This window comes from Lutra lutra, chromosome 10 (assembly GCF_902655055.1).
Source record: "Lutra lutra chromosome 10, mLutLut1.2, whole genome shotgun sequence".
Classification (NCBI taxonomy): Eukaryota; Metazoa; Chordata; class Mammalia; order Carnivora; family Mustelidae; genus Lutra; species Lutra lutra.
Genome location: NC_062287.1, coordinates 55258165 through 55281329, shown reverse-complemented (window position 1 = coordinate 55281329; position 23165 = coordinate 55258165). Strand labels below are relative to the sequence as shown.

General features: G+C 53.4%; 1 protein-coding gene across 4 annotated transcripts in view; it reads left to right on the top strand.

The window, feature by feature from the left end:
- The window catches only part of SLCO2B1 (solute carrier organic anion transporter family member 2B1), a 43877-nt gene that overhangs the window by 10821 nt on the left and 9891 nt on the right, over nt 1-23165 (top strand). For 3 of the 4 annotated variants that reach the window (XM_047691897.1, XM_047691900.1, XM_047691898.1), the window contains exons 3-10: nt 554-691; nt 2052-2214; nt 4945-5184; nt 5429-5527; nt 7612-7802; nt 16886-16985; nt 20106-20463; nt 22393-22558. In XM_047691897.1, coding sequence (XP_047547853.1) covers nt 554-691; nt 2052-2214; nt 4945-5184; nt 5429-5527; nt 7612-7802; nt 16886-16985; nt 20106-20463; nt 22393-22558 — 1455 coding nt within the window. The remainder of the gene's footprint in view (nt 1-553; nt 692-2051; nt 2215-4944; nt 5185-5428; nt 5528-7611; nt 7803-16885; nt 16986-20105; nt 20464-22392; nt 22559-23165) is intronic. The other variant, XM_047691901.1, reaches the window with a different exon arrangement.

The following is a 23165-nucleotide window of genomic DNA, read 5'->3' as shown; positions in this document are numbered from 1 at the left end:
GCTCATCAGAAGGGAGGCCCGGATGTTTGGGGTGGGGCTAGGTGGGATGGGTGGCTTGAGGATTCAGGGTATGGAAGTCGTCTCCTAAGGGAACTGTAGGGGAGGAATGGGTGGGCTGGGGTGGAGAAGGATCTGGAAGAGCTTCCTGGAGAAAAGGGCAGGGTGATGGAACAGGGAGGAAGGTGCAGTCCAGCTCAGGGGAGCTGTGAGGGTCAGAGTGGCCCCAGAAAGACCCTACTCTCAGTCATGTGGGTCTCAGGTGGCACCAAGACCCCTGAATGTACCCAGGACAGTTTGTGTAGTTTTTAGGCCTGTGTGAGAAGCCAATGGCCACTCTAGTAACTCTCTCTTTTTCTCTCTCCTGTGTGTCTGTCTTCTCTGACTCTGTTTCCCCATCTCTATTCCTTGCTCCTCCCTTTCCCCCGACTCCATCTGTCTCCCAATCACCGCCCCCTCTGACTGAATCCCCACCTATCTCCCTGCACACCCCCCCCCCCCCCCCCCCCGCCGCCGGCTGGCCCGCCTGTTGTCCCCGCCATGGCTCCCCTGGCAGTTCTTCGTCCTGTGCCACAGCCTACTGCAGCTGGCCCAGCTCATGATCTCCGGCTACCTCAAGAGCTCCATCTCCACTGTGGAAAAGCGCTTTGGCCTCTCCAGTCAGACCTCAGGGCTGCTGGCTGCCTTCAACGAGGTACCGGCCCTGGTGCAGCCACTAGGAGGGGGAAGGATTGAGGGAGACTCTTGCCCCCACCTCCTCACCCCCTCTCTCACTAGCCTGACAGAAGCCCTTCCCGTCCCATTGTCCACAGGCAACCCCACCACAGCTTCTTCCCCAAATCTCCTTAGCCAGCTCCTTCGTCATGTCCTGGTAGAGAAACCGACCTCTGCCTCCTTGTAACGTCACAGCATGGGTGGTCCTGCCCTTGGGGACACTCTAGAGGTTGGGAGCGGGTATTGTAGAGGTAGGCAGAATTCCCATACTGCCCAGTCTCCCTTTGGCTCCTTTACCTGGCTATTGTCTGCCCCGGGAAGGAGTCAGAGGAAGTCACTTCAATAGTAGTGTGATAGATTTAAATGAGATCGAAGGCAGAAATTTGGAACCAGTGGGTGGCAGGGGGAGGGAGCGATAGCATGGCACGCATGTCCCCTCGGAGTTGCCTGGAGAACCCTAAGTCTGGGGCCCGCAGCCAAGCAGGGAGGAGTAGACAAGCTGCTTTGGGGGGATTTAGAGATCAGGGTCCAGCTGTGCCCCAGCACCCCCCACCAGATGTTCTCCACCTCAGAGGAGGCCACTGTCTGGAGATTTCAAGGCAATTCTCTCCCCCTGGTCTGCCAACGACATAGCACCCCTGGATAGACCTCAGACCCCACCTTCAGATCTCAGAGGTGGGAAGGAAATGTCATTACCGAGCTCTGGGACCTGGGGAAGTCACTCCCCATCTCTGGGCCTCAGTGTGCTGCCTATAAAATGGAGAGTGGTTATCCTTCTCAGGGTTGGTCCTCCTACCAGCTCTCTTGTGGTTGCTGGCCCCCTCTAGCAGCAAGGAACCTGGGGCTCAGGGTGAGTATAATGGCCCAGGAGCAATGGGCTGGGCAGTGCACTCCAGCTTCTGGCTGCAGAGACTGTCCCTTCCCTGCGAACTCTCCAATCCCCTCCAGTGCCCACAGCCTCAGTTTTTTATTCTAAGCCTTAAAATTCCAAAGCCTTAGTTCTCTGGCTTGAGATTTTGTCTCCCCTATATCTCAAACACTTAAAAACCCTTCCATTGACTCTTCCATGTTCTAACGTGGAGTCCAATCCGCTTTCCAGAATGAAATGGAACTGTTAGCCTTGTGCAGTCTGCCCTCCTTTCTCTCCCCCTAATGGGGGCCTTGGGGCCCCCTCCACCTCAGGGGACCCAGATTCTGTGTTTAGAGGAGCCTGGATGATTCTCATTCTGTCAGCTAGTCCTTTAGACTGAGGGGAGCACCAGGCTGGCAAGAGAAGCCGGGGTAGTGCTGACTTCTGGTGACTCTGCTCTGTTTGAATGGGTCCCCTCATCCCTTGGCAGGTGGGGAACACAGCCCTGATTGTGTTTGTGAGCTACTTTGGCAGCCGGGTACACCGGCCCCGACTGATCGGCTATGGGGCTGTCCTTGTGGCCCTGGCAGGCCTGCTCATGAGCCTCCCACACTTCATCTCCGAGCCATACCGCTACGACCATACTAGCTCCGGTAAGAGCAGAAGGGCTGGGCTGGAGACAGATGCCAGGAGCCACCTTACCACCTACCATGGCCTTTTCCTAGGCCCCCCGGGTCAGGATGGGCCTGACTCCCCAGGGCACCCGTGGGTCCTTCCCGCTCCCTCGGTCCCAGCATGGGCGGGTCCTTCTGGCAGTCCTGGGAGTGGGGTTGTTCTGGGGGCAGTGGGGTATAACCCTCTGGGCCTCCCTTGGTGAGGGCCTGCTTGGGTGTCACTGTGTTTTTGAGGTGGGGGGAATTTACAACTCAGCCTACTTGAGGGCCTGGCATGGAGTAGGTCCTCAGGAAATGTTTGTGGAATGATAATAATAGCACCACGTACCCCTTATGGTGTGCCAGCCTCTCTTCTAAGTATTCTATGTGTATTAGTGCTTTAATCCTCACAAGAAGCCATGACATTAATGAGAGAATGAATGAGTGCATGAACCAATTAAAAAATGAAAGAATTTTAGACAGGAGTTGTGAGGCCTAGTGAGATGTTGGTGAAGGCCTATTGCACAGGCAGATGCCTGTCGCTTGGAGAATAACCCAATCAGTCTGAGCTTCATTCCTTCAACATTCCATCTACCCATCCAGCTACCCACCCATCTGTCACCCATCTATCCACCCATCTATCCATCCATCCATCCATCCATCCATCCATCCATCCATCCATCCAGTGTTCTGCCCAACAACCCTTAGTATAGCCTACTTAGTGTCAGACCCTCTAAGAGAGCTCAGTCTTGCCTCCAGGGAGCTTCCAGCCTGGGAGAGGAGACTGAGGTGAGCAAAACCCCTGCAGTGAGTCATTTGTGTGAGAAAGGAAGCACTGGGACCAGCCTGGCATGGAAACCTTCCCAGGGGAAGAGGGCTGTCAGAGAGCATCGCCTCCCTCGCTCACACCCCAGCACTCCCACTCTGTGCCAGGACCCAGGGCGGAAAGAGGGAGCAGCATGACCAGCCCCGAGAAGCTCCCAGGGAGGCACTGGTTAGAGGCCCAGGCAGCTTTTCTGCAGGGTAGAGACTCCAGCTCGTTGGGAGTCAGCCGGAGGGAGCCAGCAGAGCCCCGAGTGGGGTGGGGGTTAAGGAGAAGGTGGGCATTTCGAGTGCCGGGAGCCACAGGGGCAACAGCCAGGAAGTGGGAAAGTAGAGTGTGGGCCAGCAGCTCAGGGGGCTTATCGAGGCCCCGAGTGGAGAGCTGTCAAAAGGCCTGACTGGAATGCTGGGGGGACAAAAACCACATTTCTGGGTCTAGAGTTTTCTCTTCAACAGAGCTTTTTCTGTGAGGGTCATACATGTTCTTCTTCCTCCTCTCTGCCACACAAGAGCCCTCTGCCATGGGTGCCCCAGGAAAGCCTGAGGGCAGCCATTCTCCTGCCTGGGCCTGTCTTGGATGAGTATACTAGGCTTGGTGACCTCCAGGCATGCAGCCGGCTTTGGCATCCCCAACTCTTCTGTTTACCCCTTCTTCTTCCAACATGAATTAGTCTCTTTATTGCTAATTCTTCTCTACCAGGCCCCCTGCGAGGCCCTGGCATCACAGGGGAGCGAAAAGAATACAGAGCCCTATCACAATCATTGTCTGTAACGTCTAGTAGGCTCTGTGCGTGGGCAGTACACACATGCCATGCTTACGGCCTGAAGCAGGTGTTGGCAGCAGCATATTTTACGGGTGAGGAGATGGATGTTCAGAGAGAGGGGGATCTCCTCAAGACCCACAGCTCGTGGGGCCATGACGTGTCCAGGTAGCTTGGTCCCAGAACCCTGCTCCGAACCACTGAATTATTCTGCTTGTGAATTCTGAATTTCTGTAGAACTTCCATTCTAGGAGACTCTTGAGAGGTGAGGAAACTGAGGCCCAGATGGGCTGAGGGCCTCTGTCAAGGTCTCCCAGGTTTCAACTCATACAACCTCGGTTGATGGTCCAGGACCTTGACCTTGGTTCACATGGCTTTTCTGAGTGTCCTGGCTCCCAGAAAAGGCTGGATCGGCCACAGAGAGAAGGCCGCATCTATACCCACATTTGAGATAATAATAGCATGAGGGTCTCTTTAAGTTTGCTCACCAAATATTGGTGAGCTACAGGGAGAGACTGTCTGGTACTAAATTAAGAAATTCCCCTTCACTGAACTCTGTGTCTGGGTCCTGAGCTGACCCGAGCCCACCCAAAATGAAGGCCAAGGGCCCTAGAGCCTTCTTCAGTCCAGCTTCCCTCCCCTGCCTGGCCCTGCCTTTAGCCCTGACCTTGTCCCTCAGGCTCTGTGAGTCTGCTCCGCTGAACTCCTTAAGCCCCTGGGTTTGCATGTGCTCTGACCTCTCCCTGGAGTATCCCTCCCACCTTCTCTTTCTGGAAAATCTTGTTTGTCCTTTTTGGCCCCGTTCAACCTCAGTCTCTTTTGACAGCCCACCCCACCTGAGAACCACAGTTGCCATGGCACCTCCACATACCTCTGCTCAGAAAAGTGGCATAGGGTACATTAGGAGCAAGGACTCGAAGCCAAGCTGCCTGGGTTCCAATCCTGCCTCTGCCTTTGCTAGTTGCTGCCGGAGCATCAGTTTCCTCATCTGTGCAATGGGCATAACAAGAGCGCCCATCCCCTAGGGTTGCTGGGGGAAGGGAGGAAAATGGTTGATGTACACAGCACCTAAAATGGTGTTTTGTGTCCAGTGCATGCTGTGTTAAGAGTCTCAGCTCTCGTCATAATATTTTTTATCATCTCATAGTGGATATGCCACAGGATTTTGAGGCTTCTTTGTGCCAGCCCACAACCTCGGTCCCAGTCCCCACCCCAGACCCCTCCAACAGCAGCTGCTCAAGCTACATGGAGGCCCAGCACCTGGCCGTGGTGGGGATAATGTTCACGGCCCAGACCCTGCTCGGCGTGGGCGCGGTGCCCATTCAGCCCTTCGGCATCTCCTACATCGATGACTTTGCCCACAACAGCAATTCGCCTCTCTACGTTGGTGAGAACCGGGCTTGGAGGGAAGGCCAGGCTCAGAGGTCAGAGGATGAGTGGACCAGGTAGGGGCTGGGCGTGAGTTCCCAACCTCTGCCGCATGTGGCCAGGAAAGGTCTGGAGAAGCCCTGGAGTTTTCTGGGCCTGCTCGGGGGAAGTTGGGCCGCTCTTGCCTACTGGAGATGGGGTAGGCACTGATCTGCAGAGGGAAGCCGGGGCCAGGGGGCCTAACCCAGGCTTTGTTGTTGCAGGGATCCTGTTTGCAGTAACCATGATGGGGCCAGGCATGGCCTATGGGCTGGGCGGCCTCATGCTGCGCCTTTATGTGGACATAGACAGGATGCCAGAAGGTGAGCCTCAAAGAGCACACAGCCATTCCTGGGAGGCACACTGCGGCTAGCTCACTGTCCGCTGGCCTCATAGGAGACACTGAACCAGCGAGGTCACGTTCAAATCCTAGCCATCCCACTGACCTTGGACATGCTTCTTAAACTCTCAACTTCTTCGTCTTTGAGACACTCTCTGCCCTGCCCACCTCCCCAAGCTGCAATCAGAATCCAGTGAGAGATGAAGAGAAACGGCAGACCGCCACCAGACAGGCAGTTGTCTTGTCACTGCTATTAGGATGACTCTTCACCCAGTCCTGTCCCTGAGCTCCCTCTGACCCCAGCCTGCATTCGGATACACTGCAGGGCACACAGGACCACCTATGTTCTTGGCCTATAGGGAGGTCCCATCTTTAGGGGCAACAAGACCCAGGTCAAATAGAGAAGCTTGCAGGAGAGAACTTTTGGAGCAGGATTCTGTGAGCTTGGGCCAACCTCAGATGGGAAATGTACTGGGTGACCTCTCAGGACCCTTCTACTTCTGACCATCTCAGAGTCTGGGAACCTGTGCCAAGGGCTCCCCTCAGGGAACCGTAGTCTTTGATCCAGGCAGTAGTAGGGGTGGGCCACGAAGTGGGACCAAAGCTTGGTCTGAAGTCAGCCAGGAGTGAGGAGTGGTGAGGGTCCCTGAGCGCTGATGCTCTGTAGGAACAAGGCAAGGATCCCTCTCTCCTGGAGGTTTCCAGCAAGCCCTAGGAACCTCAGGGGACACACGAGCGAATGGATGGACAGGCCGATTCTGCTTCTTCTCTGGCTTTTGCACCAGGCTGCCTCCTTCTGAACAAGACTCACTAGGTATAGCCCCGCCCCACCTTCCTTCCTTCTAGAAAGCGGGGGCCCAGCCCTCCAGTGCCAGCTCTGGTTGGCTTTCCTCAGGTTTCCTGGACACGCCCCCGCTTCGGGGAAGGTGGTATGTTTTGGGGCTCTGTTGACATCATCCTGGCAGACGTGGCTCCTCCACGGGCTGATGTGTTCTTGTAGATTGATCTTCCTACCCTTTCCCTATGGGGGATTTCATGGGGTGGGCTGATCAGGTGTGTTACAGGCACAGATGAGTGTGTGAGAAGCGGGGGAGTCGGGGAGATGCCTGTGCTCGCACTCACCAGGCTGGCACAGAAGCAGGGGGAATAATAGCTGGAGGAGGGAATTAGTACAAAATCTAGCTTCAGCCCCAGCTTTATAGATACGTTTGCTGAGTGCCGACTGTGTACTCTGGCCCCTGGCCAGGAGCGCTCAGGCCCAAGCACCTGGACACCAGCCCTACTCCTGGGCTTGCTGTGTTTATGCATCAGTGTGGTTAGAAAATGTTTGTGGATGCTGGGCAATTGAAGGAGGAGGTATCCGACTCAGCCTCGAGGTAAGGGCTTGGATGGGAGAAGCAGGCCCTCCAGCCAGGAGGCACATCTGGAATAATCTAGTCCTAATTATACCTGGGGAACTTGTTAAAGGGAAGACTCCTTGGTCACCTTCCCACTCCACCCCATGGTAGTTTTAAGTTGGTCTGAGGTATTTTTGACAAACACCTGGTGGTTTTAATGATGCAGGTCTGAGAAGCACAAGAAGGGTCCTAACCATCGATTTAATGGTAATAATCCTCATAACAGTAACAGTAAGAGGAGGAAGAGGAACAGACATCTGTACAGCACATTCTATGTGCTTTACCTGTGTTGATTTCTATGATTCTCACAACAACCCTGTGATGAAGGTACTACTTCTGTCCGTATTTTACAGAGGAAGACCCCGAGGCACAAAGAGGTCAAGCAATTTGCCCAAGGATATGTTAGTAATGGAATTCAGACTCAGCAGTCCATTTCCAAAGTCCATAGCCTTGACTGCTACCGTGACCCAGTTGTTGAAAAGCTGAGTCCAGGAAGGATCAAGGCCTTGCCCAAGGTCATATGGGACGTAACTGGCAAAGCCACAGCTGGAGTCCAGGTTTCCTGACTCCTGGCCCAGGCCACCTCAGGTCTCAAAGGCCAGTCCCAGGATGGTGGCCAAGACGGGACAGCCCATCCTGACCCTAACATCACCTTGGTCTTCTCTTCCAGGTGGTATCAGCCTGACTTCAAAGGACCCCCGATGGGTGGGTGCCTGGTGGCTGGGCTTCCTCATCTCTGCGGGGGCAGTGGCCCTGGCCGCGGTGCCCTACTTCTTCTTCCCTAGGGAGATGCCCAGGGAGAAGCATGAGCTCCGCTTTCGGCGAAGGATCTTGGAAACCACAGCCTCATCTGTCAGCAAAGTAAGTCCCTTCCACAAGCCCACCCGAGTCCAGGCTCCAGCCCCCACCAACCAGTTCCTCCCTTGGAACCTTAGACTTCATCCCTCCTGGGCACTGCACTCGGCAGTTTACAAAGCCTTTCCATCCAGGCTCCGCCGCATCCCCCAACAGTCCCACACAAGGAATATGTCCTGCCCCTTCCACAGCTGAGGAGATCAGGGGCTGGGGGAAGGGACCTAGCCAAGATCACATGGCCAGCGAGGGCAGCACTGCGGGGAGAACCCCAGCCTGTCCGAGCCCATGCCCCCTGTCTCACCATCACTCTGTCTCTCTGCTCATCACTTCACGCTTTCTGTGAGTTCTAAACGTGCCACGCTGGAGCAATATTGAGAAGGAGCAATCTCAATATTGAGATTGGAGGTGGAGAATGGGTGGGGGGTCTGAGAAGACTTCTCTGAAGGGGCAGGACTTGAGCGAGGCTCTGACAGACGGTGGAAGCCTAGAGAGGGGAGAGGGGGAATTCTAGGTGTGGCCATAGGGTGGACAAAGGGTTCAGCTTTTAGAAAAGAATTTAGCCTTTCAGAAGCAGGGAGGGGGACAAATGTATGTGAAGTGCGTCCTCTGGGCCAGGTGTCAGGCCAGGCACAGGAGCTCAGCATGTGGCCTCTACTCTTAAAACGGGCACTTCCTAGAGGGGAGGGACTAAGATTGATGGATAAGTAACAAGCTATGAGGTGCTTGAGGATCTCTTGCTGAAACCCCCTGCTCAGCTGAGGGGCGGGCAGTCTTTCCTCAGAGATCTGCTGGGCAGGAGAGATGATTCGGGGTGGGGCCCTCCAATTTTCCAGAGGCCTTTAAAACAATCTATTGGCTCCAGAGTACACAACAAAATGACAAAACAGGAAGGGTTTATAGAAGTTCAATGCATCATTAATGTTGACTGTATCGAATTTTCTTTAGCATTCATACACATCTCATTACATTCTGAAAATTTGCACGTTCGATTTTCTCTTTTCCTGAGGACCCACACACAACACTTCTGTGACCACGTGTGTGGGGTGATTCTCAAGCCGGCTGATTCTCTGTGTCACCCACTAGGTGTCCCACAGTTTCCCTCAACTCTGACACTGTTTACCCGGAGATAGCGTCTGATGCCACAGTTAAGGCTCAGTCCCACTTTAGCCACGGGTAGTAGGCCCGTCCCCAGGTTACCCACAATTTTTGCCCTATTTGGCTACAAATCAGGGGTTCCCACAAACCCTTTCTTGGATTCCATTCTTTGCTAGAACAGCTCACAGAACTCAGGAAAACACTTACTTCATGTTTACCTGCTAATTATGCAATATGGGATCTGATTAAGGGTATTGACTAATAGCCAGATGAGAAAACACATAGGGAGGGGACTGGGAAGGTCCCAAACACAGGAGCTTCTGTCCTTGTGGGGTTGGGATATGTCACCGTCCTGCCATATGGATGTGTTTACCAACCTTGAAGCTCACTGAACCCTATACTATTAGGATTTTGGGGGGGCTTTTTCCACATAGACATGCTCAATCCTTAACTCCATTCCCAGCCCTTTGCCCCCTCTAGAGAATTGGAGGAGGAGCAGGGGAGCATCTTCTTTCTGGTGACCATTTCCCTTCCAAGAGCCCACTGAGAGTCATCTCATTAGAACAAAGGATATTCCTCTCACCCAGGAAATTGCAAGGGATTTAAGAGCTTGTTGTCATTTCCTAGCACACAGGGAATTATACAGATCTTCGGAGCTCTGTGTCAGGAACTGGGGTCAAAGACTAAATATTAGAAGATTTTCCTAAGCACTCTTATTTACAAGAGTTTTATGAGCTCTGTGTCAGGAATATATACATTTGCATAAATATATATTTCTTAGTATTTCACAGCGAAGTAATTGTTGAGAAATCACGATCATAAATTATTTGTTGCTAAGTAATTCTAGTTTCAAAGGGATGATTTGTAAAAAGCCTGTCGAATATTTTGCAGCAAGAATAATTCTATTTAATGAGGCATGTTGGTGCATTTGAATATGCTGGCTGTGATGGGAGAGAGGCCCTCCTCCTCAGGGCATGAAAGTCTGGGCCTAGGAGAGAGGGCTGAAAATGTGTTCGTCTAGAAAAACTAGAATTTGAGCTCAAGTCTGTCCAACCCCAAACATGGCTGCTCTGTGAACCTCACTACCCATCCCCCAGCCCCTGCTGGAGCAGAAGTTTTATATATGGGAGACCAATGAAAATTGATGTTAGAACAGCCAATAGAGGTCAGAACAGGAAAGGGCTTGCCTGCCAGTTTCAAGAACAGCTGGTCGCCCTGGAAGGAGGGTAAATGGGGGTCCCATGGCTCTGTCATAGGGTCTAAGTAGAAGAAGGGACAGAGGACATGTGTGGGGAGCAGGGGGTGCAGGGAGACTGGTGAAGCCACTCTGGCTGTGGTCCAGGTGGGAAGCAGTGCACCCGCAGTGGGGGGAGACAAGGGGAGGAGTCCAGGAGCCACCCAGAAGGGACACTGCTAGGGCCCGGGTGCCTCTCTGCTAGGGGACATCCCAAGACAGTGCAAGCCTGGGCTGGTGCTGGGCTCAGAGGTAGGGGGAGGCAGGCCCTGCAGAGCGACCAGTTTCAGGGGAAGAAGGCAGCTTGAAACCACAGATGGCCCTTCCTGGTTCTGCCTCGCTCAGGCCAGAAATTGAATGAGGTAAGAATTCCTAGAACTTGGGGCAACAGTTCTTAGAAGTAGGGGTGGTCACAGAGGAAGTGAGGAGTTTCTGGTTATGGGCAATGTCCAGGTTGAGCCTCACATCTGAACAGAGGACAGCCGCTTGAGCCAGGAGGCGGACTAGGTGAAGAAGCCAGTGGGAGGCGTGGGTGGGCTTGGTCATGTGTCCGCTGGGTGACCTTGAGCAAGACGCTTCCCCATTCTGTGCAGCCCTTTATGTGGTAATGTGCCAAGGACCAATTCTGGGGAGCTGTAGTCTGTGTGCCTGAAGTCTAAGAATGCACAGTTTCTTGCGTCCAAGCTGCTGTGGGGCAGACATCTGGGTTTGAAGAGCAGCATCTCTGTGATGATTGGAAGCCCTGGTTCCCCAGCTGTGAACCTGTCTGGCTGTCTGGATTCATTCTGTCAGCACATGGGGGATGGGGAGTGAGGAAGGAAGGGGGTGAGAGGTTCTTAAAAAAGAACCGAAGGCTGAGAACATGAAGATCTGCTTGCAGCAGCTCGAAGGCAATAAATATTGATGTGGGAGGAATTGTTCTCTCCCCCCTTCCCCGCACCCCCACCCGCCTCCTTGAGGCTCTGCCTGGGCCAGCTCTGTTTACAGCGACAAGGGCGGCCCCCCGCCCACTCAGACCACTGAAGGAGAGGTAGATGGACAGGGAGGAAGGGCCCAATGAGGCAGAATTGGCAGCCAGAAGGTCCAGGCTCACAGACATGAGGGGATGTATCTTCTGTAGAGAGTGGGAACAGGCACGGGTGGTGGGGGGCAGAGGGAAGTGAAGGGGAGATTCTTTCTGAAATCCCTTCGGGTATCTTCTCCCAGGCTCAGAGTTTCCCTAAAGAGCCTCCTACAAGTAAATGCAGTTTTTAATGGTGGCATGTAATATCAGGGTTTTGTGACCCAGTGGAGGTCTTGACCTCAGTCTCCTCATCTGTACAATGGGCAGATTGGATAGGGTCTACAGGCTCTGACAGGTTCAATGATGTCTTTTCTAAATGGAGCAGTACATGAGCCCTTCCACTGTGGGAGAAAAGGGTTCACTCCTCAGCCTCTGCCCCCAAGAAGCTCTCAGGTAACGAAGGAAGGCCAGATGCAGATGGACAGGGGGATGACTGACGAACAGCTCACACTTCTCCCATGGCCAGTGCTTAGAGTTCTCTGCCTGCAGGGAGAGGAGCATGAAGAGTCTCCACAGAGAAGATTATGAGATGGGAGATGGGAGAGGCCATACAGGACATGGAGGGGAGGAGCTCTGCTTTCCTGTCTTTGGTTCTGCCCACGAATCTTTGACCTCATCGTGGCCAGGAGACACCCTTCTAGGAGTGAACCATGGCAGATGTTAGTCCTCTGTAAGCCTCAGTCTCCCTCTCCATAATCAGCCAGTTTCTAAGGTCCTGTAGGACTTGTGGCACATGGCTCTGTAGGGCCTATGGAGTAGAGATGGCCTCTTAGGGGCTCCCTAGCAGGTCATCTGGCCCCATCTGTCCTTATGGTTGTAGGACACCATTCAGGCAGCAACCCTCCCGTGGCCTCCATACCCTCCGGTCCCGCTGAATGCCTGCCCCTGGTGCTGGACCAGGGGCTGAGAAAGGTCTTATCCATCGAGAGCCCCTGACCCTGCCTGGCCTCTGAGCACAACTGGTCTACTGGTCTCTGTCATCTTCTCTCAGTTCCTATTTCCCAGGAGTCTCCATGTCTGTTATTCTAGGCTGTCTCCCAGAGTCTGGGATTCTAATATTATACAGTTTTAAAGTTCTATGTTTCTAGCAAAGATTCTCAAGTAGTTCTGTTCTATGATTCTATGATTCTATGCCTCAAATGGTCTTTGACTCCCAAAATTCATGTTTCTATATGGCTACAGTTTTGGCCCATGAGTCTAGGAGTCCATGAAATCTGTTTTCTCCCGATCGTTGACCTGATGTGCTTCTTTGGGAGAATCGTCAAGGATGGGTGCAGGAGTGGGCAGTGGCAGTGGCCCTTAAAACCCAGGACTTAGGGCCAGCTGGGAGGCTTCTGTTCCCCTTGGACTTCATGCTCCTTTGCAGCCCCTGGGAGGTCCAAGGTGACTCGGGTCTCCCTTGTGCCTGGTACCTCTCCCTCGCAGGCACTGCCTCCAGACCCCTCCCAGCCAGCCCAGGAGCCCTCATGCATCCTTCCTCATCCCTAGCAACCCAGGCCTTGTGATTCCACCTTTACCCCTCCTCAGTGCTCTAAGGTAAAATGTCTCGAGAGATCATCCAGTTCAACCCTGACTCTGTCTTATAGATGGAAGGATTCAGGTCTAGAGAGGGTCAAGGTTGTGCCCAGAGCTTGGCCAGCACCACCTCCCCATGTACCAGTCTGTACGAAGCCAAGTCTGGCCCCACAGGGCTACGGTGAACCTCACCCCTACTCACAGCTTGGTGTAGATCAGAGCTTCCTCAAACACTGGGACTGGAAGGCTTTTTGGGGCGATCTGCTTCAGTGGTTTTAAACTGTACCCACAGAACTCCAAGGGTGCCACTGTAGGGAGATTGAAGAGAATGTCCCCCAATAGGAATAAGGTCTTCCACCCCTCGGCACACAAACACATGTATACACACACACACACACACACACACACACACACACACACACACACACACCAATCAGACAGATTCTAGTTTTATGTGTTTTTATATCAGTCTTTTGAGTGAGGTTCAATTGGAGAGAGGGTTTTGCTGCCAAAACCCTGTTTTAAAAACACTGATCAAGTCCAATACCCCCATTTGACAGAGGAGGAGACTGAGGCTCATGGAGAGAGCTGATCAGTAGCTGATGTGGCCTGGGAGGCTGGGGTTCTCAGTGCCTGAGGCATCTGCACCAGTGTCAGGAAGGCCCCCAGCAGGAGCCAGACACGATGTGTCTGTATGAGACCAGCCTGGTTATGAATCCCGCCTCTGCACCTGGAACTCTGAAATCTGTAAAATGGTTACAACACTAATATCCACACCTTGGGATATATTTTTTTAAAAGATTTTATTTATTTATTTGTGAGAGAGAGAGAGAAAGCATGAAAAGGGAGAAGGTCAGAGGAAGAAGCAGACTCACTATGGAGCTGGGAGACTGATGTGGGACTCAAGCCTGGGACTTCGGGATCACAATCTCAGCCGAAGGCAGTTGCTTAACCAACTGAGCCACCCAGGTGCCTCATACCTTGGGATTTTTAAAGAATGAAACCAGCAAAGTGGAAAGTGGATTATTCAGTACTCGACCAGCAGGAGTGCTTATTCTTAATATCTTTCTCTGATCAAGCCAGCTCTTAAAAGCAAAAACAATGGGAAAATGACCTTTTTTCTAATATTCTTACAGCTCACACCAAACTCAACTACCAAACTAGTAAAAGTGGGAAATTAAGCTGACATCTATAGTTTATTCTGGACTGTGTATTGTTTTAAACTCTTTGTATATGTGCTTGCTTCGGCAGCACATATACTAAACTCTTTGTATATATTATCTCATTTAATCTTTGTAATCCACCTGTGAAGTAGGTTAAGCTATAACCCCCATTTTACACCTGAGGGTCAAGTTACAGAGATTAAACAACTCACCCCAGGCCTAGTGGAGGGTGGAACTGGGATTCAGATCTGGGAAGAGCAGGAGGGATGTGGTCTGAATCACCAAGTCAGGACCAAGAAGCAGGAAAATAGAAATAGCAGCAAAAGGGGTATCAGCAAGAGAGGGGGAAACATAGGAGCGTGGACCACAAAGATGAATTCAGTTGATAAAACCAAACCCCTTATTTGGTTCTGGGCTTGCTGGTGGCCAAAGGGACAAGGGAGGCATGGCCAGTCACACAGATCTCAACAAGAAAGCTGGAGAAAGTGTGTCACAATCCTCCACGGAGCTCAGATCTCCAGGCGCTCTGCTAGAAACATGATCTCCCTCCCACGGTAGTGGGAAGGCTAGCACATCACCCCATCCCTGTGGCCACTTACCGTGGCCATGTGCGATGACAGCTGAGGGCTGGCAGAGAATCCCATATCACCTGCCAGGGTCAGCGAGGCTCTGTGGGGCTGGGGTCACAGGCCTGCTCAGACCCTTCCAGAAACCCAACTTCCCCCAAGGACAGTTCCTGGAGCCCTGGAGGCCCAGCAGATACAGGGCTCTTGCACATACCGGACCACACACGGCTCCCTGGGTCCCACAAGCTTGCAGCTGTCAGCACATGGCCCTGAGGGAGGGGAAGTTCTAATCGGCTCTCTCAGCACAGGCCTGCTGACCAGGGCAAACCACAGCCAGATGTGATATGTCTGACTCCAAGCCCTGCTCTGAGCTAGCCACAAGGCTTCTAGTTTCCGGAGCCGGCGCTTGGTCGGGAGTCCTCAAAGCAGATCTGGGGAGAGAGGCAGAAACTTGTGAAGAGCCCAGGACAGGAGTGCCCAGCACCCACCTGATAAAGGCCAAGTCTGTTAGCATGGCCCTCCAAACTGCCCAGCTCCTGCCCCAGACGCTATGGCTTCCCCATCACCCACTCCCACAAACCACTGCACAGACAGGCCCTTCCCTAATTGCCCCCCACCCTGCTATCCTATGCCCTTGCTTCCAATAACTTCTTCCTTCCTCCCTTCCAAATCCCAAACCTCACTTCTCCTAGAGGCCTTCCCTGACCACCCCCTCACCCCAGCCCCTGAAGTTCCGCCCCTCCCCTGCCCCATGCTCTTTTTCACAGCATGACCCAGGGGTGAGATGGTGGTCCTGGAGGACCTGCCTTCAACAATCTGCTCTGCCCATTGCTCCCTGGGTGACATGTCCTCTTCTGGGGTCTCAGTTTCCTCTTCGGCGAAATAGGTGCTATAAGGACCCCTTCACCAGAGTGCTGTGGCAATCAGATGACATGGCAGATGTGAAAGTGCTGCCTAGACCACAGGGGGCTGGACATGCAGACACTGCAGTCATCCTCACTGTTTACATGAGGACAAGGAACCCCAAGCAAGGAAGGAACTCACAGATTCTGCCCGTCCAAGGGTGGAGTCGAGCCCGGCATCCCGTCTGTCCATCCATACTGGATAAGAACACTGGAAAGTTCTTAGCTTATCTCAGCCCCTCCTCCCTCTGTTCCTGGGGCAGTATCCCGACCCCAGCACCCCCTCCCTCAGGTGCTGTAGCCTTCCCGCACCACTCTCCATGGCTTGGCTAGGGCGGGGAAGGGTGCGAGGAGATCTCTGATTCTCATTTCCGCATATCATCAATTTAAAAAATTAATGATGGGCTGTTTTCCATTTTTTTCTTCCATGTTAAGTCTTTGAAATGCCCCCTGTGTTTGATACTCATGGCACATCTCAGTCTGGACTGGCTGTATTTCCAGTGCCCAGTGGCCACATAGGGCTGGTAGCTTCGAGGTATAAATGAGTAATAGACCCACAGTGCCTCACGCAGTGACTTAGACTGTGGGCTCTCGGGCCCCTTCACATTAGTCCACAAAGTTGCCTCCCAGTTCTGCCTGTCTTGCACCGGGGCTTCCGACTCATGGGTGCTGAGGGGATAAGGCATGAGCTTTAGGCACAGGCAGGCTTGAGTTCAGATCATAGTTCTGTGCAATGTTGAGCAAGTTACCGAAGCTTGCAGCTGCTTTGCTCCTGGGCGGAGCATAAGTCTCCTTCCTTTGCAGGTGCACATGAGGACAGAGCCCCCAGCCTGTATACCGGTGGCCTGGGATACCTGGAATCTCCATTTTGCCAGGCCCCTGGGGTATTCGGTGTGGACCCCATGCTCCATTCCGAACTGAAGCTGTGTAGGAGCTCACTTGCTTCGCAATCGCCTCTCTTGTCAATCTCCTTTTTCTTCCTAGAGCCTGGCCGCACTCTTTGCCTATGGCAGCTGTCTTTTCCACTCTTTCTGTTCATAGATACTTATCAGATACCCACTATTCCACCCCAGGCCGTATGCTAGGCACCAGGGTTTCAACAGAGAACAAGATAAGCACGATCCCTGCTCTTGCAGAGCTGGGAGCCCAGCAGGGGAGAGACACTGAACAACGTTTGACTCAGAACTATGTGCATATGGAACATAGTGATTTTCTCTGAAAATCAACTTCCCTTCTGCTCAGAATGCCCACCTCCTGGATTAGCAAGACACTCGACCTCAGCCTTTCTTGGAGTTCCCCGGCCAAGGTGAAGCAAAGGTCCTTATAGAGCGTTCAGGGACCAGTTCTCTCCCCCACCCAGCACATGTTGGCATCAATCCACCCAGGCTCATTCAGGGCCAAAACGCATGGAACACTGTTGACCCATATCGCTTCTGATGAGGTGACTGCCCCATGCCCTCTTCTCTCCCAGAGTGTTTCCCCAGCTCACAGGCATCTCAGAGCAGAATGTCTGGCATCCAGCTGACGGCCCTTGGTTGTGTGTCCTCCCAGGGTGAAGATTCTCCCTCTGAGAGCCCGGCGGAGTCCCAAGAGAAACAGGACAGCCTCACCCAGATTGCACCAGACCTGACAGTGATCCAGTTCATCAAAGGTAAGAGAGGATATAGAGAAGTGGGACCAGAGAGGCATGTGGGGCTGTCCAGGACCCAGCCCCTTCCTGCCCTTCTTGATTTTTCTCTCACACCTACAGACCCCTCATCAGCACCATACACTCCGTAAGTCTTGACTTAGTTGAACCCTTCTGCCTGCAACATTAGTTTCTATTGCTATCTGTCAAAATCTTCCTTGTCCCCGTAGGTCAAGCGCAAGTGTTATTCCTCTCCTTCTCCCCACAGCAAGCCTGGCTCTCCCTCCTCTCAGCCCTCCAAACCGTCAGGGCCAATAATCCTTGCTCTGCTTCCCTCAAGGACTATTAGGAGATTCAAATGGGGTGATGAATGGAAAGCCTTTCGTATACTATTAAAAAAAAAAAAAAACCCTACTTATATAAGGTATAATTATCTTTTCAATGATTACCCCTGCCCTACTATTAGGCTGACCATGTCCCAGAACAGTAAGTTGAGCTGCCTGTGGTTTAGGAAGGTGATGACTGCAGGCTTTGCTTCAGTGCCTACCCCTGCCCCTACTGAGGACTCTTGAAACAGGAAATTAATCAGGCCCAATTCTTGGAAGTGTGTCCTATGACTTGTTGTTTGGGATACCAGTAATCCAGCCTCCAGTTCTCCAGCCTCCCTGGGGTAAGGGGGGGGGGGGGGCTGGACCGCATGGGGCTGGGCCCAGAGGCAGGAGGGGCTTAGACTCCCTAACCTCAGATCACTCCCCAGCTGCTGAAAGGCCCCAGCAGGCTGCTCCTTGGGAGAGTTTATTAATCACAGCTTTGGCTTCTGCCCAGAGGGAAGCTGGGGCCAATCACTGAAATTGGATCCTGGAGTGGGTGTCCTGGGCAGCTTGTCTCTGGTGGTTTCAGCTTCTCCGTGAGCCTAGAGGAGACCTGGGCGGGGGCTAGCCATAGGCCCTGTAGTTGGTCCGCAAGCCTGGCATCTGGCCTTTCTGCTGAGTTCCAGAGGGATCAGTGATGACCTGAGGCTTGGCTTTGAGTACATGGGGCCATGGGGGAGCCAAAGGAAAGAGGAACCAGGACCCTTCAGGTGGAGGAGGCCTAAATTCTTGGCGAAAGACAGTCCCTGAGTTAGAGAAGGCCCCTGTCTGATGGGGGAGACACAGTCTCTGAGTGGAGGGAAGCCCTAGCTTACTTGATGGAAGAGACATTAAGCTAAGGGAAGCAGCTATCCAGCAGACGTGGCTCTGGGTTCCCCAGAAGTTATCCCTATCTGAGTGAAAGGCATAGCCCTGCCCTCCAGGAATTTTCCATCTGTTCTAAGGACAGGAGAAAGATGATGACGAGATAGACGGTGTGTACAAAGTGCATTTGTGATGGGAGATAGAAGCAAGGAACGAGATCGAGCCCTCTGGCTGCCAGAGAGGCACAGGAATGTGGGTGGCATGGGGTCTAGTAGGAGGAATGATCTTTACGCTAAGAGTCAGGAAAGCCCTGGCAACTGCTGGCCTTGACCCGGCCGCTCTAGATGAAGTTGGGCCCCACCTGGTGAGGGCACCCATCTGGCCTGGGCCGATGCTCTCCAAGAGCTAGAGCAGCTACGTGGGGTGAAGGCCACATGTCACACCTTCTCATGTCAAGCGCACAGCTGAATGCGTCGTGTATAGGGCAAGGGACTCAGGATGGGAGGCAGGGCTGGGACATGAAAGATGGGGAATTCCACCGCCCCAGCTCCTACCCACCCTGCCGGGACTGTTTGTCTTTATTTGTTGGCTGCTAAGGAAATGGTTCCTGGCCCGGCCCAGGGGGCTAGAGAACTAGCTGACTGTGCTCTGGCTACACTATGAGGGCAGACAGAGATCTCCAGCAACAGAGACCCTGGTCTTGCCACTGCAGGAACAGACCCTCCCACTTGGCCCAGAGGAGCCCCGGCGCCATCTTTCCCCTCCAGTCCCAACTGCCAGGCGGTTTGCTCCTCTGATGTGTCTTCTTTGAAGGGCCTCTCCTCGCCTGCCCTCCCCACACCTCATGTTAACTTCCAGCTCACCTCCTGTGGGCAGAAACACATGCCCTTCTCTCCTGACGTCAGTGGAGAGAGAATTGCACGTGTCTGGAGAGAAAGCATTCTTGGCCGTCACCCGGGCTGCCCTTGAAGCCCTTTCGAGATTTCCCCCATGTCATGTGGTCACGTGCCCTTCAGGTTAGCGGACTTGCAAAGAGGAAGCCTGTACACGAGGCACCAGGTTAGGAGATAACGGGTGATTGGGGCGGTCATCAAAGCCAGACCTGTCGCTTCTATGCCCCTCTATGTGTTTTTGTTCTTGCTGTGCCCCTCCTAGAAATTTCTTTTCCTTCAGGTGCATTCTTCAGGTCCTACCTCGAGAAGCCCCCCCAGAACCAAGCCTGTTTGGTTTTCACCTTCTCTGGTGGTCTTCCTTCTGCCCCAACATCGTAATACTGGATCACGTGTTGGCCTGTATCTCCATTCATTTATTCCCTAAATATTTCCTGAGCTCCTGTGGTGCCCCAGGCTCGGAAGATTCAGGAATGAATAGAGCAGACAAAAATTCCTGCTCTGAATGAAGCTTATATTCCGGTGGGGTGACCGTAAAATGGCTAAGGGTGTGAAACATGTGGTATGTTAAGTAGAGTGCTGCGGAGAAGAGAAACTAGGGATGGAAGATCAGGGGCAGGCTGCTATCCCATGCTGGGGACACGGGAGGAAAGCCTCAGGTATGGGGTGTCTTAGAAAGAGCTGGAGCAGGACAGGATGAAAAGGACTGAGTGGGAGAAAGTGAGATGAGTAAGCAGAACAGAAGAAATGGAACGAGGTGGGAGGCAATGAGATGAATGGAAGAGGAGGCTTGGGATAGAACTCTGTGGCATCGAATTTTAGATGGAATCGAATGGAAAGAGGCACAATTGAGTAGCGTGCAGTCTAACTCAAAGGATGGGAACAAAACTGAGTTTCAAAAGTGGAACAGAATTAAATGGAGAGGAGTCAAATGTAATGGGATAGAATTGGGCGCAGTGGAATTAAATAAGACAGCATGAAAGGAATAGACCAGTTTAAACTGAACAGGACAAGACAAGACAGAAACAAAAGGCAGGCTGGCCTGCCCACTCTGACCTGCTCCCCGCTCACCCCAACAGTGTTCCCCAGGGTGCTGCTGAGGACCCTGCGCCACCCCATCTTCCTGCTGGTGGTCCTGTCCCAGGTGTGCATGTCGTCCATGGTGGCAGGCATGGCCACCTTCCTGCCCAAGTTCCTGGAGCGCCAGTTTTCCATCACAGCGTCCTACGCCAACCTGCTCATCGGCTGCCTCACCATCCCATTGGCCATTGTAGGCATCGTGGTCGGGGGCGTCCTGGTCAAGCGCCTCCATCTGGGTCCTGTGCGTTGTGCCATCCTCTGCCTTTTGGGGGCGCTGTTCTGCCTGCTTCTCAGCCTGCCCCTCTTCTTCATGGGCTGCTCTACCCACCAGATTGCAGGCATCACCCACACACCCGGGTAAGTGTATGAGAAGCAGGTGGCGGAGGGCTTCAGGAAGGGGGCCTAGACAAGGCCAGGGGAAGGGGGTACCCGTCTACCTCAAAGCTCACTTTCCACCAGCACCTTCTCCTCCCCTCCCCACCTGGCTTCTGAGCAGTGGGACTTCTGTCTCCAAGTCTCCAGTGAGGGTGTCAGGCATCACTAGGAGGGGCAAGAATGGAACTTTGCAGACAGGACAGCTCAGGCCTAGGGAGAGAAGGAAGCCACGACAGGGCAAACCGCTTGTGTGGCCGGCGTCTCCAGAGAGGCTAAGCCCTGTGGGCCAAGTGGAGGTTAAGGCAGAGGCCACATCAGAGAGCAGGGCCTAGCTCAGCGCGAGGAAGTCTTCGCTCCTGGGCAGAGGAAAGGCCTGCCCGGGAGCCTGCACACTCTCCATCCCCAGGGGTGGGGGTGTAGAGAGAAGGGGCGAGCAGGGGCTGGAAGGCATCTATCATGGACACTGGAGAAGGGACTTAAGCCCTAGGAAGGGGTTGGTCTAACTTGTGGTTCTTAGAGCCTGGCAGCTAAAATTGTATTGTTCCATGACCCTAAAACCCAAGGCTCTTTGCCCACATCTGAGGGAGCACCAGGAAGACAGCCTCCTCCCATGCCTGTCTCCCTTCTCGTTTCTCCCTCATCCCACCCTCACACATATGCTCTCTCCTGGTGGGGGCCGTCTTCGAGAGGATGCTGGAAGTTACTTCACTGTCTCTCCTCCAGAATGACTTCACTTTTCCTGGGAACTGCTCCAGGCTGAGGCTGGCCCAAGACCCAGCAAGAATTCCCCAGTTGTCCCTGTTCCCACCTCAACCTGGGCATCTCCTTCCTCCACCCACACACCAGCTTTCCCCACCTGAGAGAGGCTTAGCGCTTCTCTCTGGGCCAGGCCCCACATCACAACCTCTCCCCTATCATCTTCTCCCTTCCCCTCCTTCCTTGTCCCTCCTTCTCCCAAACAGCAAGCCTGCTGTGCTGCCTCCTGTCTGGGGAGCCCTTGTTCTAGGCACAGAGGGGAGCTTTACCCAGGCCCTCCGAAGTCCCTGGTCTGAGGAGAGCCAAGACCTTTATTTTTTTATTTTAAGATTTATTTATTTGTTTTAGAGAGAGGGAGAGCACATGAGGTGGGGAGGGGCAGAGGGAGGAGAGAGAGAAACTCCTGCAGACTCCCTGCTGCAGACTCCCCGCTGAGCACAGAGCCCGACGCAGGGCTCCATCCCAGGACCCCGAGTTCATGACCTGAGCCAAAATCCAGAGTTGGCTGCTTAACTGACTGAGCCACTCAGGCGCCTCAAGCCAGGGCCTTTAAATGATTTTTTTTCCCTAAATGTAAAGGGAAATAAGTCAGCCTAGCACACATGCCTCTTTCCCTTTTCTTCTGCCCCAGCCGAGTTGATCAACAGAGACACTGACGTCCAGAGAGAGGCAAAGACTGCTGGGTGATCCCACAGCTAATCAGGTGTCCTGCCTGCTCCAACACACACAACTTGAATTTTCTAAGAAAAGGAAGCAATCCAGCCCATCAAGAAAAAGGCCCTCTTCATCTGAGACTACATTCTGGGATGAATTTATCTTATGTTCCCCAAAGAAGGGCCATTGAGGGATGGAGAATATTTGCATAAGTTCAAAGGCTAGTAGGATCTTGGGGCTGAGAGGGGTCTCAGAGGCCTCCATCCAACTCTACCCCCCCCCCCCACTCTTCCTGTTGGGAGCCTCTAGCCCATCTCCCTGCTCCCCTACCCCCATTTCAAGGAGCTCCCCATGTGGGGCATCCCTGACAGTAAAAAGCTCTGCATGGAGCCAGATCTCTGGCCATGGTTCTCAGGGTGGGGAGCTGGGCTGTGGGGCTGAGAAGTTCAGGATCTGAGAGCTGGAAAGCCAGGCCAACCCTGCTGCCTTCTCTCTCACCAGCCACCTGCCTGGACCGGAGTTGTTTACAGCCTGCACAGAGCCTTGCTTCTGCCCACTGGACGACTTTAACCCTGTCTGTGACCCCAGAACCCACGTGGAGTACCTCACGCCCTGTCAGGCGGGCTGCACAGGCCGGGCGGTCCAGGAAGCTCTGGACAAAAGTCAGGTGGGTCAGGGCTCTGAGCACTCCCTCAGCCTCCCCTGGGATCTGCCCCTCCCTGTCTTTGTGTACCCATCACACTCTCCATCTTTCCACATTCTCATTCTGGGGCTCTTCTCTCTGTCTGTCCATCTGTCTGTTGGCCAGTCTGTCTCCTTCTGTTGGCCAATGGAGAACATGATTCTTGCAATAACCTTTCATTGCCAGTCTGGGCCCAGCCATGGGCTGGGCCCCAGAGCACAAGAGTGAGCCCAATCTGGCTTCAGCTCTCTGTGCAGGGGAGAGGCGAAAGGAAACAAGTCAGGAATTCCAGGGGTGGGGATAGGCAGGTACAGACAAAGATGGAAGAAGCCGGGGAGGGTCTTAGAAGGCTTCCTGGGATGTGACATTTGTGTTGGGTCTTCAAGGATGAGGGAGCCAACTAGGAAAAGGCTTTCTAGGTGGGGGAACTGCAGAAGCAGAGTCTGCACACCCATGCACACAGTGTTTCAAGAACCTGGAAAGAACTGTTGGAGCAGAAGCATAACGTTTCAAAGAGGGAGAGTGAGGCACAGGCAAAGAAGGGCCTTGAATGCCGGGCCACCAGTAGGGACTTCACCAAGAGAGTGTTGGG